The 22,027-nt window shown below is 29.0% G+C and overlaps 1 protein-coding gene across 1 annotated transcript in view; it reads right to left on the reverse strand.

The window, feature by feature from the left end:
* LOC148939448 (ATP-dependent 6-phosphofructokinase-like) overlaps window positions 1-17,340 on the reverse strand; it is a 255,175-nt gene extending 237,835 nt beyond the window's left edge. The window contains exons 1-2 of the mRNA XM_089107083.1: window positions 17,214-17,340; window positions 15,570-15,780 (exon numbers count right to left, since the gene is read on the reverse strand). Coding sequence (XP_088963209.1) covers window positions 15,570-15,727 — 158 coding nt within the window. The 5' untranslated portion in view covers window positions 15,728-15,780; window positions 17,214-17,340. The remainder of the gene's footprint in view (window positions 1-15,569; window positions 15,781-17,213) is intronic.
* Between the last annotated feature and the right edge of the window lie 4,687 nt (window positions 17,341-22,027).

The following is a 22,027-nucleotide window of genomic DNA, read 5'->3' on the forward strand; positions in this document are numbered from 1 at the left end:
AAGTCTAAACTAAAACTCTTAACTAAAATTAAACTAAACTATAACTTTAACTAAAACTCTAGGCTAAGACTCTAAGCTAAAACTCTAAACTCTAAACTAAAACTCTTAACTAAAACTAACCTATAAGTCTAAACTAAAACTCTTTACTAAAACTAAACTACAACTCTAAACTAAAACTCTTAACTAAAATTAAACTAAAAGTCTAAACTAAAACTCTTAACTAAAACTAAAGTAAACTATAACCCTAACGAAATCTCTAAACTAACACTCTAAATTAAAACCAGACTCTAAACTAAAACTAAACTAAACTATAACTCTAACTAACACTACAAACTATAAGCTAAAATTATTATATAAGACTAAACAAAAACTCTAAAAAAAAATTATTAACTAAAACTGAAACAAAAATATAAATATAGGTAAAATTTTAGTCTATGACTCTAAACTAAAACTCTTAATTAAAACTAAACTACAAACGTACCTCTAACTAAAACTCTAAGCTAAGACTCGAAACTAAAACTCTAATATCTAAACTAAAACTCTTAACTAACACTTAACTAAACTATAACTCTAACTAAAACTCTAAAGTAAAACTGTAAACTAAAACTATAGACTCTAAACTAAAACTCTTAGGTAAAACTAAACTAGATATCTAAACTAGTGATCCTAACTAAAACTAAGCTAAACTATAACTCTAAAGTAAAACTAAAGTAAACTATAACTCTAACTAAAACTCTGAGCTAACACTCTAAATTAAAACTCTAGACTCTAAACTAGAACTAAACTAAAACTTAAACTAAAACTCTAAACTCTAAACTAAAACTTTTATCTAAAACAAAACAACACCTCTAAACTAAAATTCTTAACTAAAACTAAACTAAGCTATAAAACTAACTAGAACTCTAAGCTAAGACTCTAAACTAAAACTCTGAATTAAAACTAAACTAAACTATACCTCTAACTAAAACTCTAAGCTAAGACTCAAAACCAAAAATCCAATATCTAAACTAAACTAAACTATAACTCTAACAAAAAAATCTAAGCTAAGACTCTAAACTAAAACTCTAAATTCTCAACTAGAACTAAAGTAAACTATAAATAGAACTAAAACTATAAGCTAAGACTAAACTCAAACTCTAAACTCTAACTAAAACTCTAAGCTAAGACTCTAAACTCTAAACAAAAACTCTTAACTAAAAGTAAACTAAACTATAACTTAACTAAAACTATAAGCTGAGACTCTAAACTAAAACTGTATAATAAAACTCTTCACTAATATAACTCTAACTAAACCTGTAAGCTAATCCCAAACTGAAACTCTAAACTAAAACTCTTATCTGAAACTAAGCTAAACTAAAAGTGCAATTAAAAAATTATAAGCTATGACTCTGGTCTAAAACTATAAGCTAAAACGTTTAGTTAAAACTAAACTACAAGTCCAAAAAACACTTAGCTAAAACTAAAATAAAATACAGCTCTAACTAAAACTCTAAGTGTTGAGAGTCTAACTTGAAACTCTAGACTCTGAACTACAACTAAACTAAACTGTAACTCTAACTAAAACTGTAAGCTAAAATCAAACTGAAATTCTAAACTAAAACTCTTATCTAAAACTAAACTTAACTAAAAGTGCAAGGAAAAACTTTAAGCTATGACTCTAGGCTAAAACTCGGAGCTAAAACGTTTAGCTAAAACTATACTACAAGTCCAGAAACTCTTAACTAAAATTAAACTAAACTATAACTCTAACTAAAACTCTAAACTAAAACTCTGAATGAAAACTAAACTAAACTATACCTCTAACTAAAACTCTAAGCTAAGACTCAAAACTAAAAATCCAATATCTAAACTAAAATATAACTCTAACAAAAAAAATTTAAGCTAAGACTCTAAACTAAAACTCTGAATTCTAAACTAAAATTAAACTAAACTATAAATAGAATTAAAACCATAAGCTAAGACTCTAAACTAAAACTTTAAACTCTAACTAAAATTATAAGCTAAGACTCTAAACTCCAAACAAAAACTTTTATCTAAAACTAAACGAAATTATAACTCTAACTAAAACTCTAAGCTAAGACTCTAAACTAAAACTCTAAACTAAAACTCTTAACTACTATAACTCTATCTAAAACTTTTTTAACTAAACTACAACTAATATCTAAAACTAAACAACAACTCTAAACTAAAAATCTTAACGAAAACTAAACTAAAATACAACTCTAAACTAAAACTATTATCTAAAACTAAACAAAACCTCTAAACTAAAACTCTTAACTAAAACGAAACAACAACTATAAACTAAAACTCTTAATTAAAACTAAACAACAACTCTAAACTACAACTCTTAACTAAAACTAAAACTAAACTACAATTCTAAAATATAACCCTTAACTAAAACTAAACTATAAGTATTAACGAAAACTCTTAACTAAAACTAAAGTAAACTGTAACTTTAACTAAAAATCTAAGTTAAGACTCTAAATTAAAACTCTAGACTCTAAACTAAAACTAAACTAAACTATAACTCTAACTAAAACTCTAAACTCTAAACTAAAACTCCTATCTAAAACTAAACAATACCTCTAAACTGAAATTCCTAACTAAAACTAAACTAAACTATAACTCTAAGCAAAACTTTAAGCTAGGACTCTAAGCTAAAACTCTGAATGAAAACTAAAATAAGCTATAAATCTAACTAAAACTCTAAGCTAAGACTAAAAACAACAAATCCAATATCTAAACTAAACTAAACTATAACTCTAACAAAAAAACTCTAAGCTAAGACTCTAAATTAAAAATCAAAATTCCCAACTAAAACTAAACTAAACTATAAAAAGAACTAAAACTCTAAGCTAAGATTCTAAACTAAAACTCTGACTTAAAACTAAACTAAACTATAACTCTAACTATAACTCTAAGCTAAGACTCAAAACTAAAACTCCAATTACTAAACTAAAACTCTTAACTAAAACTAAACTAAAACTATAACTCTAACTAAAACTAAAACTCTAAAGTAAAACTGAAAACTAAAACTATAAACTCTAAACTAAACTCTTAAGTATAACTAAATTAGAGATCTAAACTCAAGCTCCTATTTAAAACTAAACTAAACTATAACTCTAACAAAAACTCTAATCTAAGACTCTAAACTAAAACTCTAAATTCTCAAATAAAACTAAACTAAACTATAAATAGAACTAAAACTCTAAGCTAAGACTCTAAACTAAATCTTTAAACTCTAACTAAAACTCTAAGCTAAGACTCTAAACTCTAAACAAAAACTGTAAGCTAATACCTAATAATGAAACTTTAAACTAGAACTCTTATCTAAAATTAAACTAAACTAAAAGTGCAACGAAAACTCTAAACTAAAACTCTTATCTAAAACTAAATAACACCTCTAAACTAAAATTCTTAACTAAAACTAAAGTAAACGATAACTCTAACTAAAACTCTAAGCTAAAGCTCTAAACTAAAACTCTGAATTAAAACTAAACTAAACTATAACTCTAACTATAACTCTAAGCTAAGACTCAAAACTAAAATTCCAATATCTAAACTAAAACTCTTAACTAGAACTAAACTAAAACTGTAACTCTAACTAAAACTCTAAAATAAAACTGTAAACTAAAACTATAAACTCTAAACTAAACTCTTAAGTAAAACTTAACTAGAGATCTAAACTAAAGCTCCTAACTAAAACCAAACTAAAACTCTAAAATCCAACTAAAACTCTAAGCTAAGACTCTAAACTAAAACTCTAAATTCTCAACTATAACTAAACTAAACTATAAATAGAACTAAAAATCTAAGCTAAAACTCTAAACTAAAACTCTAACTAAAACTCTAAGCCAAGACTCTAAACTCTAAACAAAAAACTCTTAACTAAAACTTTAAGCTAAGACTCAAAATTAAAACTCAAAACTAAAACTCTTAACTACTATAACTCTAACTAAAACTGTAAGCTAATACCAAACTAAAACTCTAAATTCTAACTAAAACTCTAAGCTAAGACTCTAAACTCTAAAGAAAAACTCTTGACTAAAACTAAACTAAACTATAACTCTGAGTAAAACTCTAAGCTATGACTCTAAAGTAAAACTCTAAACTCTAAACTAAAACTCTTAACTACTATAACTCTAACTAAAACTGTAAGCTAATACCAAACTGAAACTCTAAACTAAAACTCTTAACTAAAACTAAACTATAACTCTGAACTAAGACTCATAACAAAAATTAAACTAAACTCTAACTAAAACTCTAAACTCTAAAGTTTAAACTAAGACTCTTAACTAAAATTAAACTAAACTATAATTCTAACTAAAACTCTAAGATAAGACTCTAAGCTAAGACTCTAAACTAAAACTCTTAACTAAAATTAAACTACAACTCTAAACTAAAATTCTTTACTAAAACAAAACTACAACTCTAAACTAAAATTCTTATCTAATACTAAACTAAACTAAAATTGCAACGAAAGACTATAAGCTAAGACTCTAGGCTAAAATTCTAAACTAAAACGTTTAGCTAAAACTAAACTACAAGTTCAAAACACTTAACTAAAACTAAAATAGAATATAACTCTAACTAAAACTCTAAGTGCTGAGAGTCTTACTTGAAACTCTAGACTCTGAGCTATAATAAACTAAATTATAACTCCAACTAAAACTGTAAGCTAATATCAAACTAAAACTCTAAACTAGGGAGGGGAGCTCTTAGAGCCTCCTTTGGAGGTGCCGGGGGGCCCTTTGGGGGATCCGGGGGCCCTTTGGGGCGCGGGCCTTTTTAAGCTTAGAGTTTTAGTTAGAGTTTAGAGTTTGAGTTTAGTCTTAGCTTATAGTTTTAGTTCTATTTATAGTTTACTTTAGTTCTAGTTGAGAATTTAGAGTTTTAGTTTAGAGTCTTAGCTTAGATTTTTTTGTTAGAGTTATAGTTTAGTTTAGTTTAGATATTGGATTTTGGTTTTGAGTCTTAGCTTAGAGTTTTAGTTAGAGGTATAGTTTAGTTTAGTTTTAATTCAGAGTTTTAGTTTAGAGTCTTAGCTTAGAGTTCTAGTTAGTTTTATAGCTTAGTTTAGTTTTAGTTAAGAATTTTAGTTTAGAGGTGTTGTTTTGTTTTAGATAAAAGTTTTAGTTTATAGTTTAGAGTTTTAGTTTAAGTTTTAGTTTAGTTCTAGTTTAGAGTCTAGAGTTTTAATTTAGAGTGTTAGCTCAGAGTTTTAGTTAGAGTTATAGTTTACTTTAGTTTTACTTTAGAGTTATAGTTTAGCTTAGTTTTAGTTAGGATCACTAGTTTAGATATCTAGTTTAGTTTTACCTAAGAGTTTTAGTTTAGAGTCTATAGTTTTAGTTTACAGCTTTACTTTAGAGTTTTAGCTAGAGTTACAGTTTCAATTTATTTTTAGTTAATAGTTTTAGTTAAGAGTTTAGATATTGAAGTTACTGTTTTGAGTCTTAGCTTAGAGTTTTATTTAGAGTTAAAGCTTGGCTTAATTTCAGTTAAGAATTTCAGTGTAGAGTGTAATATTAGAGTTTTACTTAAAGTTATAGTTTAGTATAGAATTAGGTCATAATTTTTGTTTAGATGTGTTCTTTAGTTTTAGATAAGAGTTTTAGTTTAGAGTTTATTGTTTTAGTTAGAGTTATAGTTTAGTTTAGTTCTAGTTTAGAGTCTAGTTTTAATTTAGAGTGTTAGTTTAGAGATTTCGTTAGGGTTATAGTTTACTTTAGTTTTAGTTAAGAGTTTTAGTTTAGACTTTTAGTTTAGTTTTAGTTAAGAGTTTCAGTTTAGAGTTATAGTTTAGTTTTAGCAAAGAGTTTTAGTTTAGAGTTGTAGGTTAGTTTTAGTTAAGAGTTTTAGTTTAGAGTTTAGAGTTTTAGCTTAGAGTCTTTGCTTAGAGTTTTAGTTCGAGATGTAGTTTAGTTTAATTTTAGTTAAATGTTTTAGTTTAGACTTCAGAGTTTTAGTTTGGAGTTTAGAAGTTGTTTAGTTAATAGTTATAGTTTGAGTGTATAGTTTAGTTAAATAAGTCTAGAGTTTCAAGTTAGACTCTCAGCACTTAGAGTTTTAGTTAGAGTTATATTTTATTTTAGATTTTAGTTAAGTGTTTTTGGACTTGTAGTTTAGTTTTAGCTAAACGTTATAGTTTAGAGTTTTAGCCTAGAGTCATAGCTTAGAGTTTTTCATTGCACTTTTAGTTTAGTTTATTTTTAGATATGAGTTTTAGTTTAGAGTTTCAGTTTGGTATTAGTTTACAGTTTTAGTGAGAGTTATAGTAGCTAAGAGTTTTAGTTTAAAGTTTAGAGTTTTAGTTTAGAGTCTTAGCCTAGTGTTTTAGTTAGAGCTATAGTTTAGTATAGCTTTAGTTAAGATTTCTAATTTAGGGTTTCAGCTTGGAGTTTAGAGTTTTATTTTAGAGTCTTAGGTTAGAGTTTTAGTTAGAGTTATAGTTTTAGTTTAGTTTTAGTTAAGAGTTTTAGTCGAGAGTCATAGCTTAGAGTTTTTCATTGCACTTTTAGTTTAGTTTAGTTTTAGATATGAGTTTTAGTTTAGAGTTTCAGTTTGGTATTAATTTACAGTTTTAGTTAGAGTTTTTGTTTAGAGCTCTAGTCTAGAGCTCTGAGAGCTCTAGCTCTAGTTAAGAGTTCTAGTTTAGTGTTTTAGCTTGGAGTTTAAAGTTCTAGTTTAGAGTCTTAGGTTAGAGTTTCAGTTAGAGTTATAGTTTTAGTTTAGTTTTAGTTAAGAGTTTTAGTTTAGAGTTATAGTTTAGTTAAGAGTTTGTTTTTAGAGTTTAGAGTTTTAGTTTAGCGTCTTAGGTTTCTCCACGTTTAAGTTAGGTTAGGTTATCATGAGCTTCGGTTAGACTTAGGTTAGGTCTAAGTTAGGCTAGGTTAGCCTACGTACGCAGCTGTACCTAACCTAACCTAACTTAAACGTGGAGAAACCTAAGACGCTAAACTAAAACTCTAAACTAAAAGTCCTTACTAAACTATAACTCTAAAATAAAACTCTTAACTAAAACTATAACTCTAACTAAAACTCTAAGCTAAGACTCTAAACAAAAACTCTAAACTCCAAGCTAAAACCCTAAACTAGAACTCTTAACTAGAGCTATACTAAACTATGCCTCTAACTAAAACTCTAAGCTAAGACTCTAAACCAAAACTCAAAACTGTAAACTAAAACTCTTAGCTACTATAACTCTAACTAAAACTGTAAATTAAGACCAAACTGAAACTCTAAATTAAAACTCATATCTAAAACTAACCTAAACTAAAAGTGCAATGAAAATCTCTTAGCTATGACTCTAGGCTAAAACTCTGAACTATAACGTTTAGCTAAAAATAAACTACAGGTCCAAAAACACTTAACAATATCTAAAATAAAATATAACTCTAACTAAAACTCTAAGTGCAGAGAGTCTAACTTGAAACTCTAAACTCTGAACTACAACTAAACTAAACTATAACTCAAAACTAAAATTCTTAACTAAAATTAAACTAAACTTTAACTTTAACTAAAACTCTAAACTAAAAACTAAAACTCTGAAGTCTAAACTAAAAATCTTAACTAAAACTATAATATACTATAACTCTAAATAAAACTCTAATATAAAACTTTAAGCCAAGACTCTAAACTCTAAACTAAAAATCTTAACTAAAACTAAACTACAACTCTAAACTAAAATTCTTTACTAAAACTAATATACAACTCTAAACTAAAACTAAACTAAAAGTCTAAACTAAAACTATTAACTAAAACTAAAGTAAACTATAACTTAACTAAAACTTTAAACTGACACTCTAAATTAAAAATAGACTCTAAATTAGAACTAAACTAAACTATAACTCTAACTAAAACTCTTATCTAAAACTAAACAACACCTCTATACTAAAATTCTTAACTAAAACTAAACTAAACTATAACTCTAACTAAAACTCTAGCTAAGACTCTAAACTAAAACTCTGAACCAAAACTAAACTAAACTATAACTATAAATAAAACTCTAATCTAAGACTCAAAACTAATACTCCAATTTCTAAACTAAAACTCGTAGCTAAAACTAAACTCAATGTAAAACTCTAACAGAAACTCTAAAGTAGAACTATAGAATCTAACTAAAACTCTTAGGTAAAACTAAACTCGATATCTAAACTAATGCTCCTAACTAAAACTAAACTAACTATAACTCTAAACTAAAACTAAAGTAAACTATAACTCTACCTAAAACTCTAAGCTAACACTCTAAATTAAAACTCTAGACTCTAAACTAGAACTAAACTTAAACTCTAAACTCTAAAGTAAAACTCTTCTCTAAAACTAAACAACATCTTTAACCTAATATTCTTAACTAAAACTAAACTAAACTATAACTCTAACTAAAACTCTAAGCTAAGACTCAAAACTAATACTCTTAACTAAAACTAAACTAAACTATAGCTCTAACTAAAACTCTAAGCTAAGACTTCAAACTAAAACTCTAAACTAAAACTTTTAACTACTATAATCTCTAACTAAACCTGTAAGCTAATACCAAACCGAAACTCTAAACTAAAACTCTTATCTAAAACTAAACTAAACTAAAAGTGCATGGAACGACTCTAAGCTATGACTCTAGGCTAAAACTCTAAATTAAAACTTTTAGCTAAAACTAAACTGCAAGTCTAGAAACTCTTAACTAAAACTAAACTAAACTACAACTCTAAACTAAAACTCTTAACTAAAACTAAACTACAACTCTAAACTAAAACCCTTAACAAAAACTAAGCTAAACTATAACTCTAACTAAAACTCTAAACTAAAACTCTGAAGTCTAAACTAAAACTCTTAACTAAAACTAAACTAAACTATAACTCTAACTAAAACTCTAAGCTAAGACTCTAAACTAAAACTCTGAATTACAACAAACCTATACCTCTAACTGAAACTCTAAGCTAAGACTCAAAACTAAAACTCCAATATCTAAACTAAACTATAACTGTAACAAAAAAACTCATACGCTAAGACTCTAAACTAAAATTCTTAATTCTCAACTGAAACTAAAGTAGACTCTGAACTACAACTAAACTAAACTATAACTCTAACTAAAACTGTAAGCTAAAATCAAACTGAAATTCTAAACTAAAACTCTTATCTAAAACTAAACTTAACTAAAAGTGCAAGGAAAAACTTTAAGCTATGACTCTAGGCTAAAACTCGGAGCTAAAACGTTTAGCTAAAACTATACTACAAGTCCAGAAACTCTTAACTAAAACTAAACTAAACTACAACTCTAAACTAAGACTCTTAACTAAAAATAAACTACAACTCTAAACTAAAATTCTTAACAAAAATTAAGCTAAACTATAACTCTAACTAAAACTCTAAACTAAAACTCTGAAGTCTAAACTAAAACTCTTAACTAAAATATAAACTAAACTATAACTCTAACTAAAACTCTAAACTAAAACTCTGAATTAAAACTAAAAAACTATAACTCTAACTAAAACTCTAAGTTAAGACTCAAAACTAAAACTCCAATATCTAAACTAAAATATAACTCTAACAAAAAAAATCTAATCTAAGACTATAAACTAAAACTCTAAATTCTCAACTAAAACTAAATTAAACTATAAATAGAACTAAAACTATAAGCTAAGACTCTAAACTCAAACTCTAAACTCTAACTAAAACTCTAAGCTAAGACTCTAAACTCTAAACAAAAACTCTTAACTAAAAGTAAACTAAACTATAACTCTAACTAAAACTCTAAGCTAAGACTCTTAACTAAAACTCTAAACTAAAACTCTTAACTACTATAACTCTATCTAAAACTTTTTTAACTAAACTACAACTCATATCTAAAACTAAACAACAACTCTAAACTAAAACTCTTAACGAAAACTAAACTAAAATACAACTCTAAACTAAACTCTTAACTAAAACTAAACAACAACTCTAAACTAAAACTCTTATCTAAAACTAAACAACAACTCTTAACTAAAACTATTAATTAAAAGTAAACAACAACTCTAAACTACAACTCTTTAAAACTAAAAATAAATATAAATTACAACTCTAAAATATAACCCTAAACTAAAACTATACTATAAGTATTAAATAGAACTCTTGACTAAATCTAAATTGAAATCTAGATCTATCTGAAATTCTAAGCTAACTATCTGAATTAAAACTCTAGACTCTAAACTAAACTAAACTATAATTCTAACTAAAACTCTAAACTCTAAACTAAAACTCCTATCTAAAACTAAACAATACCTCTAAACTGAAATTCCTAACTAAAACTAAACTAAGCTATAACTCTAAGAAAAACTCTAAGCTAAGACTCTAAACTAAAACTTTGAATTAAAACTAAACTAAACTATAACTCTAAATAAAACTCTAAGCTAAGACTCAAAACTAAAACTTCAATATCTAAACTAAACTAAACTATAACTCTAACAAAAACTATAATATAATACTATAAACTAAAACTCTAAATTCTCAACTAAAACTAAACTAAACTATAAATAGAACTAAAACTCTAAGCTAAGACTCTAAACTAAAACTCGGACTTAAAACTAAACTAAACTATAACTCTAACTATAACTCTAAGCTAAGACTCAAAACTAAAACTCCAATTACTAAACTAAAACTCTTAACTAAAACTAAACTAAAACTATAACTCTAACTAAAACTAAAACTCTAAAGTAAAACTGAAAACTAAAACTATAAACTCTAAACTAAACTCTTAAGTATAACTAAATTAGAGATCTAAACTCAAGCTCCTATTTAAAACTAAACTAAACTATAACTCTAACAAAAACTCTAAGCTAAGACTCTAAACTAAAACTCTAAATTCTCAACTAAAACTAAACTAAACTATAAATAGAACTAAAACTCTAAGCTAAGACTCTAATCTAAAAATTTAAACTCTAACTAAAACTCTAAGCTAAGACTCTAAACTCTAAACAAAAACTGTAAGCTAATACCTAATAATGAAACTTTAAACTAGAACTCTTATCTAAAATTAAACTAAACTAAAAGTGCAACGAAAACTCTAAACTAAAACTCTTATCTAAAACTAAATAACACCTCTAAACTAAAATTCTTAACTAAAACTAAATTAAACTATAACTCTAACTAAAACTCTAAGCTAAAGCTCTTAAGTAAAACTCTGAATTAAAACTAAACTAAACTATAACTCTAACTATAACTCTAAGCTAAGACTCAAAAATAAAACTCCAATAACTAAAATAAAACTCTTAACGAAAACTAAACTAAAACTGTAACTCTAACTAAAACTCTAAAGTAAAACTGTAAACTAAAACTATAAACTCTTAAGTAAAACTAAACTAGAGATCTAAACTAAAGCTCCTAACTAAAACCAAAGTAAAACTCTAAAATCCAACTAAAACTCTAAGCTAAGACTCTAAACTAAAACTCTAAATTCTCAACTATAACTAAACTAAACTATAAATAGAACTAAAAATCTAAGCTAAGACTCTAAACTAAAACTCTAACTAAAACTCTAAGCCAAGACTCTAAACTCTAAACAAAAAACTCTTAACTAAAACTTTAAGCTAAGACTCAAAATTAAAACTCAAAACTAAAACTCTTAACTACTATAACTCTAACTAAAACTGTAAGCTAATACCAAACTAAAACTCTAAATTCTAACTAAAACTCTAAGCTAAGACTCTAAACTCTAAAGAAAAACTCTTGACTAAAACTAAACTAAACTATAACTCTAACTAAAACTCTAAGCTATCACTCTAAAGTAAAACTCTAAACTACCAACTAAAACTCTTAACTACTATAACTCTAACTAAAACTGTAAGCTAATACCAAACTGAAACTCTAAACTAAAACTCTTAACTAAAACTAAACTATAACTCTGAACTAAGACTCATAACAAAAATTAAACTAAACTTTAACTCTAACTAAAACTCTAAACTCTAAAGTCTAAACTAAGACTATTAACTAAAATTAAAATAAACTATAATTCTAACTAAAACTCTAAGCTAAGACTCTAAGCTAAAACTCTAAACTAAAACTCTTAACTAAAATTAAACTACAACTCTAAACTAAAATACTTTTCTAAAACAAAACTACAGCTCTAAACTAAAATTCTTAACTAATACTTAACTACACTAAAATTGCAACGAAAGACTATAAGCTAAGACTCTAGGCTAAAATTCTAAACTAAAACGTTTAGCTAAAACTAAACTACAAGTTCAAAACACTTAACTAAAACTAAAATAGAATATAACTCTAACTAAAACTCTAAGTGCTGAGAGTCTTACTTGAAACTCTAGACTCTGAGCTATAATAAACTAAATTATAACTCCAACTAAAACTGTAAGCTAATATCAAACTAAAACTCTAAACTAGGGAGGGGAGCTCTTAGAGCCTCCTTTGGAGGTGCCGGGGGGCCCTTTGGGGGATCCGGGGGCCCTTTGGGACGCGGGGGCCGTTTGGGGGCACCGGGGGACCTTTGGGTTTGGGTTAGGGGGGCCCTCTGGGGTTGGGGTAGGGGACCTTACAACATTGTTCAAATGGAACTTGTGTACTATAACGACCACAAAGTTTCACCCAAATCATCTTCTAAAATCATCTTCTAAAATGTCTCAAACGGTTTCACCCAAATCATCTTTTAAAATGTCTCAAACTGTTTCGCCTAAATCATCTTCTAAAATGTCTCAAACGGTTTCGCCCAAATAATCCCTAAACGTAATTTCTGCGTGTTCCTTTTGTTTTGGCATCCCTTCGCTTCCACATTTCAATTCCCAGGAAAAAATTCCTGCGTTAATCTCTTCATCTCTAAGGTGTTCTTGGTTACTCTATTAAGGCTTCGGTAGAATATTAATTTATCGCTAAGTCTAAAGATCAGAGAAGCCATATTTAAAAATGGAATTTCTATCTCTTTAGAGTCCCGTATAATTCCTAGGAAACAAGTGATGTCATTTATCCCTCAGACCTAAAGATAAAAAAGCCATAATGTTTCCCCTCTTGTCCTAGTCGATTATGTAAATCAATTTCTCAGAAATTCTCTCCTCTCGATTATGTAAACCAATTTCTCAGAAATCCACTTCCCCTCGAGTCGATCAATACATCTTTCCCCATCAATGCGCATGTGCAAACTTCGCCCCAGAGTCATTACACCTAGAAACAACAAATAAATCGACCTTGAAAATAGTGCTTCAAATTACCAAATAGTACCTCTCTTATCCGGCAATGTTGTAAGCTTCTGTCAGTATTACATGCCCATATATGGACTCCCTCTCGGATTCGTTGATAGCTCCCTACTTATGGTTGAAACATCCAGATTCTTATGAACATTTCTAAGTTCCAAAAAAATATCACTACAAACACTATTTTTCTAAAAGAAAAAATCATGGCTAACATACGTATATCACAAGTGAATTTATTTTGCTGTAAATATGTTGTCATTTTCTAGACATGAAAAGAAAAAGTTGAAAAAAATTCTAAGTTAAAAAAAAAACAAAAAAAAAATTCACAACAAACACTAATTTTCCAAAAAAAAATCATGAATAACATACATATATCATTTTCATTTTGTATTTCTAAAATATCACAAATGAATTTCCTTTGTTGCTAATATACCGTCATCTTAAGATATGAAAAAAAAGATGAAAAAATTTCTATGTTCAAAACAACTAAGTGAAAAAAAAAATGTCACTATAAACATCAATTTCTAAAAGGAAAAATCACGACTAGCATTTCGAAAATAACCCAAGTAAATTTCTTTTGTTATAAGTATATTTAATGTCATTTTAAGACATTAAAAAAAGTTGAAAAATTTTATAAGTCCTAAAAAGGCTGAAAAAATTTCTAAGCTAAAAAAGATTCTAAGTTAAAAAAAAATATTAAAAAAAAATCAAAAAAAAAGGGGGACAGGGGCAAAAAGCTGGGGAGAGGAGCATTGGGGTCCCTGTAGGTGCGACTGGGATGACCGTAAGTTCCCTTCTAAAAAAATGCCATACTAATTGATTCATTGGAGGTAAAAGTTCGCCGGTTTACTTCATCCAAGCGACTGTCATAAGAAACAAAGGGTAGCAGACTTGTCGCTTTTTGATTCATTAAAATTCTGTCCTTGTGGTAAAATACGCTTAAAATCCTGCCAAAATACATTTAAAATCCAGACTTATTTCCACTCAGTGAAGGTTACATTATTGATAATGTAAACTGATTTTGACTTATGTGAATTAGGCGCTCTTACGGTAATATGTACATTAGGGCCTGGACAGAGCTTTAATTCTAAATAATTAGAAAATTTTGCAAATAAATAGGATTGGTACATTGTAATTATTTGATTTTTTATGTTGATTGTAAAATACAGACTTGAAGGGAAATTTAGTCAAGGGTCGTAAAAGATACACTTCAATATATCATATATCTTTAGCTTGACGTGTCTGTATTTACTTTAAACAATAGTGCTTTATCAATTTTAATATTTTGCAGAAATCTTTTAACCTGAGGATTAAGACAATCATTCATATATTTCAGCAGTTTTGAAGCATGCCTTTCAAGTTTGAAATTTTGTTCAAAGTAGAAAAAAGAATTTTATACACTTTCGTCATGTAATTTATCAGTGAATCCAGACATTATTGTAGAGACAAAAAATCCCTCAATAAAACGCATAAATTAAATAACATCTGCTTTTCACCAGTTTCAAAAAGTAGTGGGAGTAAAACCAAGGCTAAAAAATTTCTACCTTCACTTGTATACTATCTAAAAAGAATACAATAAAGGCTTACACGTCGTGAAATAGATGTAAAAACCTAGAATACTGAAAACTAAAAGAATTATAAAAATAAAAGTTAATATAAAATTTGTCATCGTTAACAGAATATAATTTAATCAAAGGAGTTTTCACGTCAAAAAATTCAGACTAAATCCCAAAGAAAATAGAAATGAAAGTACAAATATATAGAAGAAAAATGTTCAAATTCAAGAAATCAACTCCGTTATAAGAAATTTTTGGAAACTAACATTTAAGTCGTTTAAACATTCTATCTAGCTCAAAATTTTCGTAGGAAAAAATAAATAAAAAAGAGACGGACTTATTTGACGTTTAAGAGCTCATATCACTCCGCTAACTCCTTTTTTCCTAAGAAAAAAATAAATTAAGTTGAATGAATGCTGGAATAGTATAATAAGTATAGTAATTAGTCTATTCCAATTTGGCAAGACATAATACTTTCTTGTTCTGAAGTACTTATTCTTAACGGATTCATGTCAACTCATTCAGTTAACTTAGTACCTCATCCAGTGCCCACTTTAACTTTTTAGATATTATACAAATATTTGACTTCAAAATACTGTAAAAATGAGGGGATAGGAAAATCCTCTATTCCTCTTTAAAAGGAGTCGTTTCTTCCTCTTTAGTCCGACCAACAGAAAACTTGGGAACTTTGGGCCAAAAAACACACTTTTTGAATTTTTGACACCAAAGTCACACCCAGATTTTTCATTTTTAGTCTAGGCCCCATCCCTCCAGTTTTAGACTAAGAATATCTTCCTCCATTTTATTTTTAGCACTGAAGAGAATAACAGTGACTTACCCACTGTGTCTTCCCATTACTTCCATAATGAAAGTCCTTTGGTGAGAGTAAGCAGTGAAAGTGATTGCATCAATTGATTCGATGATACGATGAAGAGCCGAGTCGGTTCCAATAGTCATGTCAATTCCACAAAAGTCGTTGTCGATAGACCCCACCATTCCAACGATAAACAAATTAGAGGATTTGTTTTTGTCTTCAGCTGTTATTTCTCCTAGACAATAAAATAGCGATGTTTTTTTAAAGAATTTAAGTAATTTCAGTGTCAAAATTGAAAATAATAGTGATGAGAATACAAATGATGATTTTTTGGAACCACCTGATTTATCAAACATGACAAGACCAAGAGAACAACCCAAACAAACTAAATTCACAATGGGTGAAAATCCACAACCTAGTCTATCTAATGAGACAAGACCCAAAAAACGGATATTTGTAAGTGTTATAAATGATAATTTGTTGGATAAAAAAGAAGTTTTTGTTTCACCTCCTGAACAGTTAACAAGTGTAAAATCTGGATCTATCATGTAAAACTAGACCAATAAGGGCAGCTAAAGCAAAGGGCATTGGTAAATTGTCTGAAGTAATGAAAATCTAAAATGAAGAAGAAATAAAAATTGGGTTTGAAGATATGCAACAGCGAGAATCAAAACGTGCCAAAATTGAAAATGATAGCGATGAGAATACAAATGACGATTCTTTGGAACCATCTGAACTATCAAACGGATAAGACTAAGAGAACAACCCGAACAAATTAAATCCACAATGGGTGAAAATCAACAACCTAGACTATCAAATACGACAAGACAAACAACAATTTTCAAGCGTTATAAATGATAATTCGTTGGAAGAAAAATAAGTTCTTGTCCCACCACCTGAACAATTAAAAAATCTAAAACCTGGACCATCATGTAAAATTAGACCAATAAGAACAGTTAAACAAAGGGCATTGGCAAATTGTCTGAAGTAATGCAAATCCAAAATGAAGAAGAAAGAAAAATAAGGTTAGAAGGTAAGCGACAGCGAGAATCAAAACTTGCCAAAATTGTATATGTTGGTAATGATGACTGGGTTTGCAATTTTGACATGAATAAGGTCATCAATGCTTACCATGCCATTATTAAAAAACAAAGTTTCGGCGACATGTATTCCATAATGGAAAAAGACAAGCCAGAGCAAAAGTCGACCTTCAACATTTTATAAAGCTCCAAGCGATGAAAAAGCTATAAACAAGAATATTCCTCAGCCTCTGTAAAAAAAAAAAAAAAAAAGTTTGGCGTTATGTTTTTCGTTATGAAAAAAGACAAACGCTAGCAAAAGTTAAAGATAAAAAAAAAACAGAAAAAACGTAGTTTTACATATATATATATATATATATATATATATATATATATATATATATATATATATATATATATATATATATATAATCTCCTTTAACACCGCAACAAATGACCTTGATAGTTAAATGGAGAAATACTTGCTTGAACTAGGCCTGCCTGTTGTATAATGTCGCGTAATTTTTTTTTAGGAGACGGAGTATTACCGATTATAAAAATTAATGTTTATATTTGAAACTTAGCAAAAAATGTAAGGGGATTAAAAGTCATTAACGAGAACACACGAATAAATGAACTAGGTAATTACGTTTTTCAGCCAGTTCGTCAACAAGTGAAGACCATTCTTGTCTAAATAAATTAGCACCAGTAAGAGAACCATCTCCACCAATGACAACCAAGTTTTTTATGCCTCTGTTGATCAAATTTCTCGCCGCCTTCAGTCGTCCTTCCCTCTCTCGAAAATCCTTACAGCGAACTGATCCAATTATGGTACCACCCTAGAATTGAAAAAAAAAACACAAGATTTATTATACACAATAATTAAGGAAGTTCTTTTTTTTCCAGACAGATTTTTCTTTAAGGATATATAATAAGTTTTATAGAACAAAGATTTGAAGAACAGTAGGTAGAGCACCAGGCCAAGAGTACACAGTTTGCAATCAAAAGCTTGCAATAAACAGAGATTAGGTTCTTTATAACCGTTGCTTTGGTAGCCTATAGATTAGACAAAAAATAGCATCTAAAACACTAAATGAACAATAAAAATATATTAGCACTTGAAATAAATAAGAGCACTTGAACGAGGTCTTGACCTTACTTATCTATCCAATTAACTAGGACAAAAAAGCATAATCGAATCGTCAACAAAATCAAAATGTTCAAATCCATGCTAAGTCGTCAGTAATGAATGTAAGTTGTTGTAAATTCACGAGCAAAGGCACCGTAAAACTAATGAAATATTTCAAAGTGATTACCTTCCTTTAAGGATCCTCAGAGGAATACCACCTGCCTTAATGGGTTTCGACGCTTTAAAATTCCTTACCCGGCGAGGTGAAGCGTCTACCATAAAGCTGTTTTATGGTATTCCTATCTTAGGTAAAACTTGTGAAATACATGCCTATTAGTAAAATTATTCAAAATGTATAAATCTACGAAACGAGATTAGCACTATCCATATTAACACCCCATAAGTCAGTGAACCTAAATTCAAACCTGGAACAAGACAGACATTACGGGTCTGAGCTGGGTTATAAAACAAACTGCTTTATTGGCTCCTGGAACCGGCTATACATTTAAACCCCTTCTAGTTAGTCCGAAAACTCTGTATATATGCAAAAGCCTAAAAAGAAAAATGAAAGAGCAATTTCATTAAAATATGCATTATATATATATATATATATATATATATATATATATATATATATATATATATATATATATATATATATATATATATATATATATATATATATATATATATATATATATATATATATATATATATATATATATATATATAAATATATATATATATATATTCAGCAATGCTGAATTTTCTCTAGATAAGAGTTCCGGATCCAAGGGGGAAAACGTACAGGACATTTTGCATACCGGAAGAAGACTGAACGAATTTTTGACTTGTCAGATTTTATGAACATTTTTCAAAACTGCGATATGTACAGATAATTTGGTAGAGCGACAGAGTTGAAAAGTTTCGAAAGAAGACGGCGGTTGAAGCGTAACTTATTCGTTACAAAGGAAGCATATGATAACCCAACTCTGCGTTCAATGTGAGCAATTAAAAGTGGTCGCCTTTGCATTATTGACGAACCAATGGGAACACCGAGGTAGGTAATATGATCTACTGGCTTAATCCTACAATTTCTGAGAGGAATTTTCCTAGGCGACGCTTGCTTCCAGCAAAAGAATGCAACTTCTGACTTTTCAGCATTGAACTGAAAACCTTGTTTTGCATACTCAGATTGTAGCGTTGCGAAAATCTCCCTAGTGTTCTGGATAGTGCAGGTCAAATTCAGAATGTCGTCCACATAACATGCGAGAGATAAATCAAGATCCGCAAAGATGAGAGATGTTGGAACAGCTGGCTATGCATCCAGACCTCCATTACTGAAGACTGAAGGGGAAGAAACAGCACCTTGACGGCTACCTTTTTCGGCGTTGACAAAAATATCAGGGGTTGGCGCGTAGACAGTAACAGCCGTCATCTTTAGATAATGGGTGAAGTATTAGGCGAACTTTAAGACGAGAATATATGTCTTGAAGGGCTCTGGTATATGAAGGGTTCACTCCACGTTTTGCTGCATGGAGTTTCAGATACTCTGTTTACTCAGGCAGGATTGGGTACATAGACAGGGAGTAGGGCTCCTAAGTCTTGTTTAAGCTTGGGAAGGTACTAATAATAGAATAGTAATTGCTCATTTTATGACTAAAAAGCTCAGGGTATCAGTTATAGTAGTATATGCCCCTGTAGAACCGACTGACGGAGATACTTGTGACTGAGATGAATTTTACTTACAGTTACAGGAGCGAATAGACAGGGTCCAAGATCGAAATATGATGTTCTTACTAGGAGATTTTAACACCAAGGTTGGTAGAAATAGGGATAGATTGTTGCCTATCCTAGCCTAGGTAAATTTGGTTTAGGAAAAGAAAACAGAAATTGATACAGACTTTTGCAATTTTGTAGGTATAACAATCTAGTTATAACCAATACGGTGTTTGGTCATAAAAAGGCTCATAAGTTAACATGGTATTCAGTGATGGTAAGACAGCAAACCTTATTGATTATGTTATAGTAAACCGAAGACTGGCAGGATCAATACAAGATACTAGGGTATATAGGAGTGTCGTTATTGATGTTAAAAAGATCACAATCTAGTAGTGCCAAGGGTTAATTTAAAGCTGAAATTTCGGAAGGGTAAGTACCTCCCAGGAAGTTATGATGCTGGTAGACTCCAGGATGAGAATTTGAGAGAAACTTTCCAGGAACAGTTGAATACTAAATTTGAGAGTTTAAAATTTGATAATATGGAAGATGGTTGGAATAATTTTAGAAAAATAATTTGTGAAGTTGCTGAAGGTGTCTTAGGGAAGAAAGTTAGGATTACAGCTAAGAATATTAGTGAAAAAGTTTGATGTTTAACAGAAAGTAGAAAGGACTTGTACAAGAATTATCTGAGTGATAGATCATATGAAAACAAAAGGAACGTAAAGAAAGCGGAGAAGGCATTAAAATAAACTGAGGAGATCTGAAGTGGAAGCCATGGATAAATTTGCCGAGGATCTGGAAGATGCAGCTAGACGGCATAATAGTAAAATATTGTACTGGCATGTTAATAAATTGAGCGGGAGTAGTCAATCCGGACTAGGTCCAGTTAAAGATAGGAATGAGGCCACAATTAGCGACAAGGAAATAATTAAAGAGAGATGAGCAGAACATTTTGAGAATTTGCTAAGCCGAGATAGAGTTGCAGGAAAAGATATAGAGGAAAATGAAAGAGTTTCATATATATTTTATGTATGAAAAATGAAAAAGTGGGGTAAATTGGCAACCTGAGATATTCCGGCCTAAAAAAACGATCTAGATAGGTCATAAGTTTGAAAAAAAATTTCAAGAGCCTTAATTTTATATATTTGCATATATTTTGACAAGTGATTACAACAATTCTAAAACCTTAAAAAAGAAAACAAAAAGCTTGAAGCATAGTAGAAATCGTTGTTAGGAATCGGACTTGCGGTAACAATCAAATATCTTTGAATAGATAGCAGTATGAAAAGACATTAAATTGCGTAAAGACCGAAAAACTGATAATAACAAAAATATTTTCATATGTTTAACCGGGGATTACAATAATTCAAAAACCATAAAAAAGAAAACGAAAAGTTTGAAGCTTAGTAGAAATCATTGTTAGGAAAACATCCTTATCGAATTTCTTTTCTTATAAGTGTATAAGCAATTTCTTTTTAAGACATGAAATAAAGTTGAATTTTTTTTAATTTCAGTTCAGAATCGATAAATTCATTATGTAAATGAAAAAATAATTAAAGTGCCTGAGCAATAAATTTAACGTTTTAATTCAAACTAGACAAATACTTGAAAATTTTAAGTTAGTTTGCTATTCTTGTTTGATAAAATAAACTCGTTACGTGATTAAGCTTACAGGTTTGAACTCAACTAGTTATACAGTGTCAGTAGAAAGGCCCAAAAAATGAAAATTTGCAATTATTACAATTGATGATTTTCTATTTTGACAAGGGATTACAACAATTCAAAAACCTTAAAAAATAAAACCAAAAGTTTGAAGCTTGGTAGAAATCGCTATTGAAATTGGGCTTAATAATCAAATATCTTTGAAAAGAACCGGTATAAAAATTACATTAAATTGTGCAAAGAGCAAAAAACTGGTAGTTGCAAAAATATTTGTATATATTTTAAAAAGGGATTACAACAGTTCAAAAACCTCAAAAAAACGAAGGTTTGATGCTTAGTAAAAATAAAACGATCTAGATAAGTCAGAAGTCTGAGGAAATTCGTTAAGAGCCTTAATTTTGGTTTTTGCAAATGAAATCATGTAGTAAAAATTGCAATGAAGTCATGACACTTGTCACACTGTTGTGGAAAAATCGAAGACTTTCATGTATGGAGAAATCTATAGCAAATTGCTTAAAGAGCAAAAAACTGGTACCTGTAAAAATATTTGTATATTTTTTAACAAAGGACTACAACAATTCAAAAACCCTAAAAAATAAAACAAAAAATTTGAATCGTAGTAGAAACCGTCGTTAGAAATCGGACTTGCTTTAATATGCAAATATCTTTGAATAGCCTCAGTATGAAAAAACATTAAATTGCGTGAAGAGTAAAAAACTGGTATTTGCAAATTTTTTTGTTTATATTTTAGCTAGGGAGTACAACAATTCAAAAACCTTAGAAAAGAAAACCAAAAGTTTGGTGCGACCAGGTGTCCGGACTTGCGCGGACACCTGGTCAAGTGAATTAAAGAGGCAGGAGACAACGGAAAATGAGTGTGTATTTGAAGATAATTTGAAGAAGAGTATCAAAGATCAAGTTTCTGGCCCTATGAAGGAAGAAGATGATGC

The sequence above is a fragment of the Artemia sp. Qi Xiang Cuo genome, chromosome 21, assembly GCF_049724085.1.
Source record: "Artemia sp. Qi Xiang Cuo chromosome 21, ASM4972408v1, whole genome shotgun sequence".
In the NCBI taxonomy this organism is placed as follows: domain Eukaryota; kingdom Metazoa; phylum Arthropoda; class Branchiopoda; order Anostraca; family Artemiidae; genus Artemia; species Artemia sp. Qi Xiang Cuo.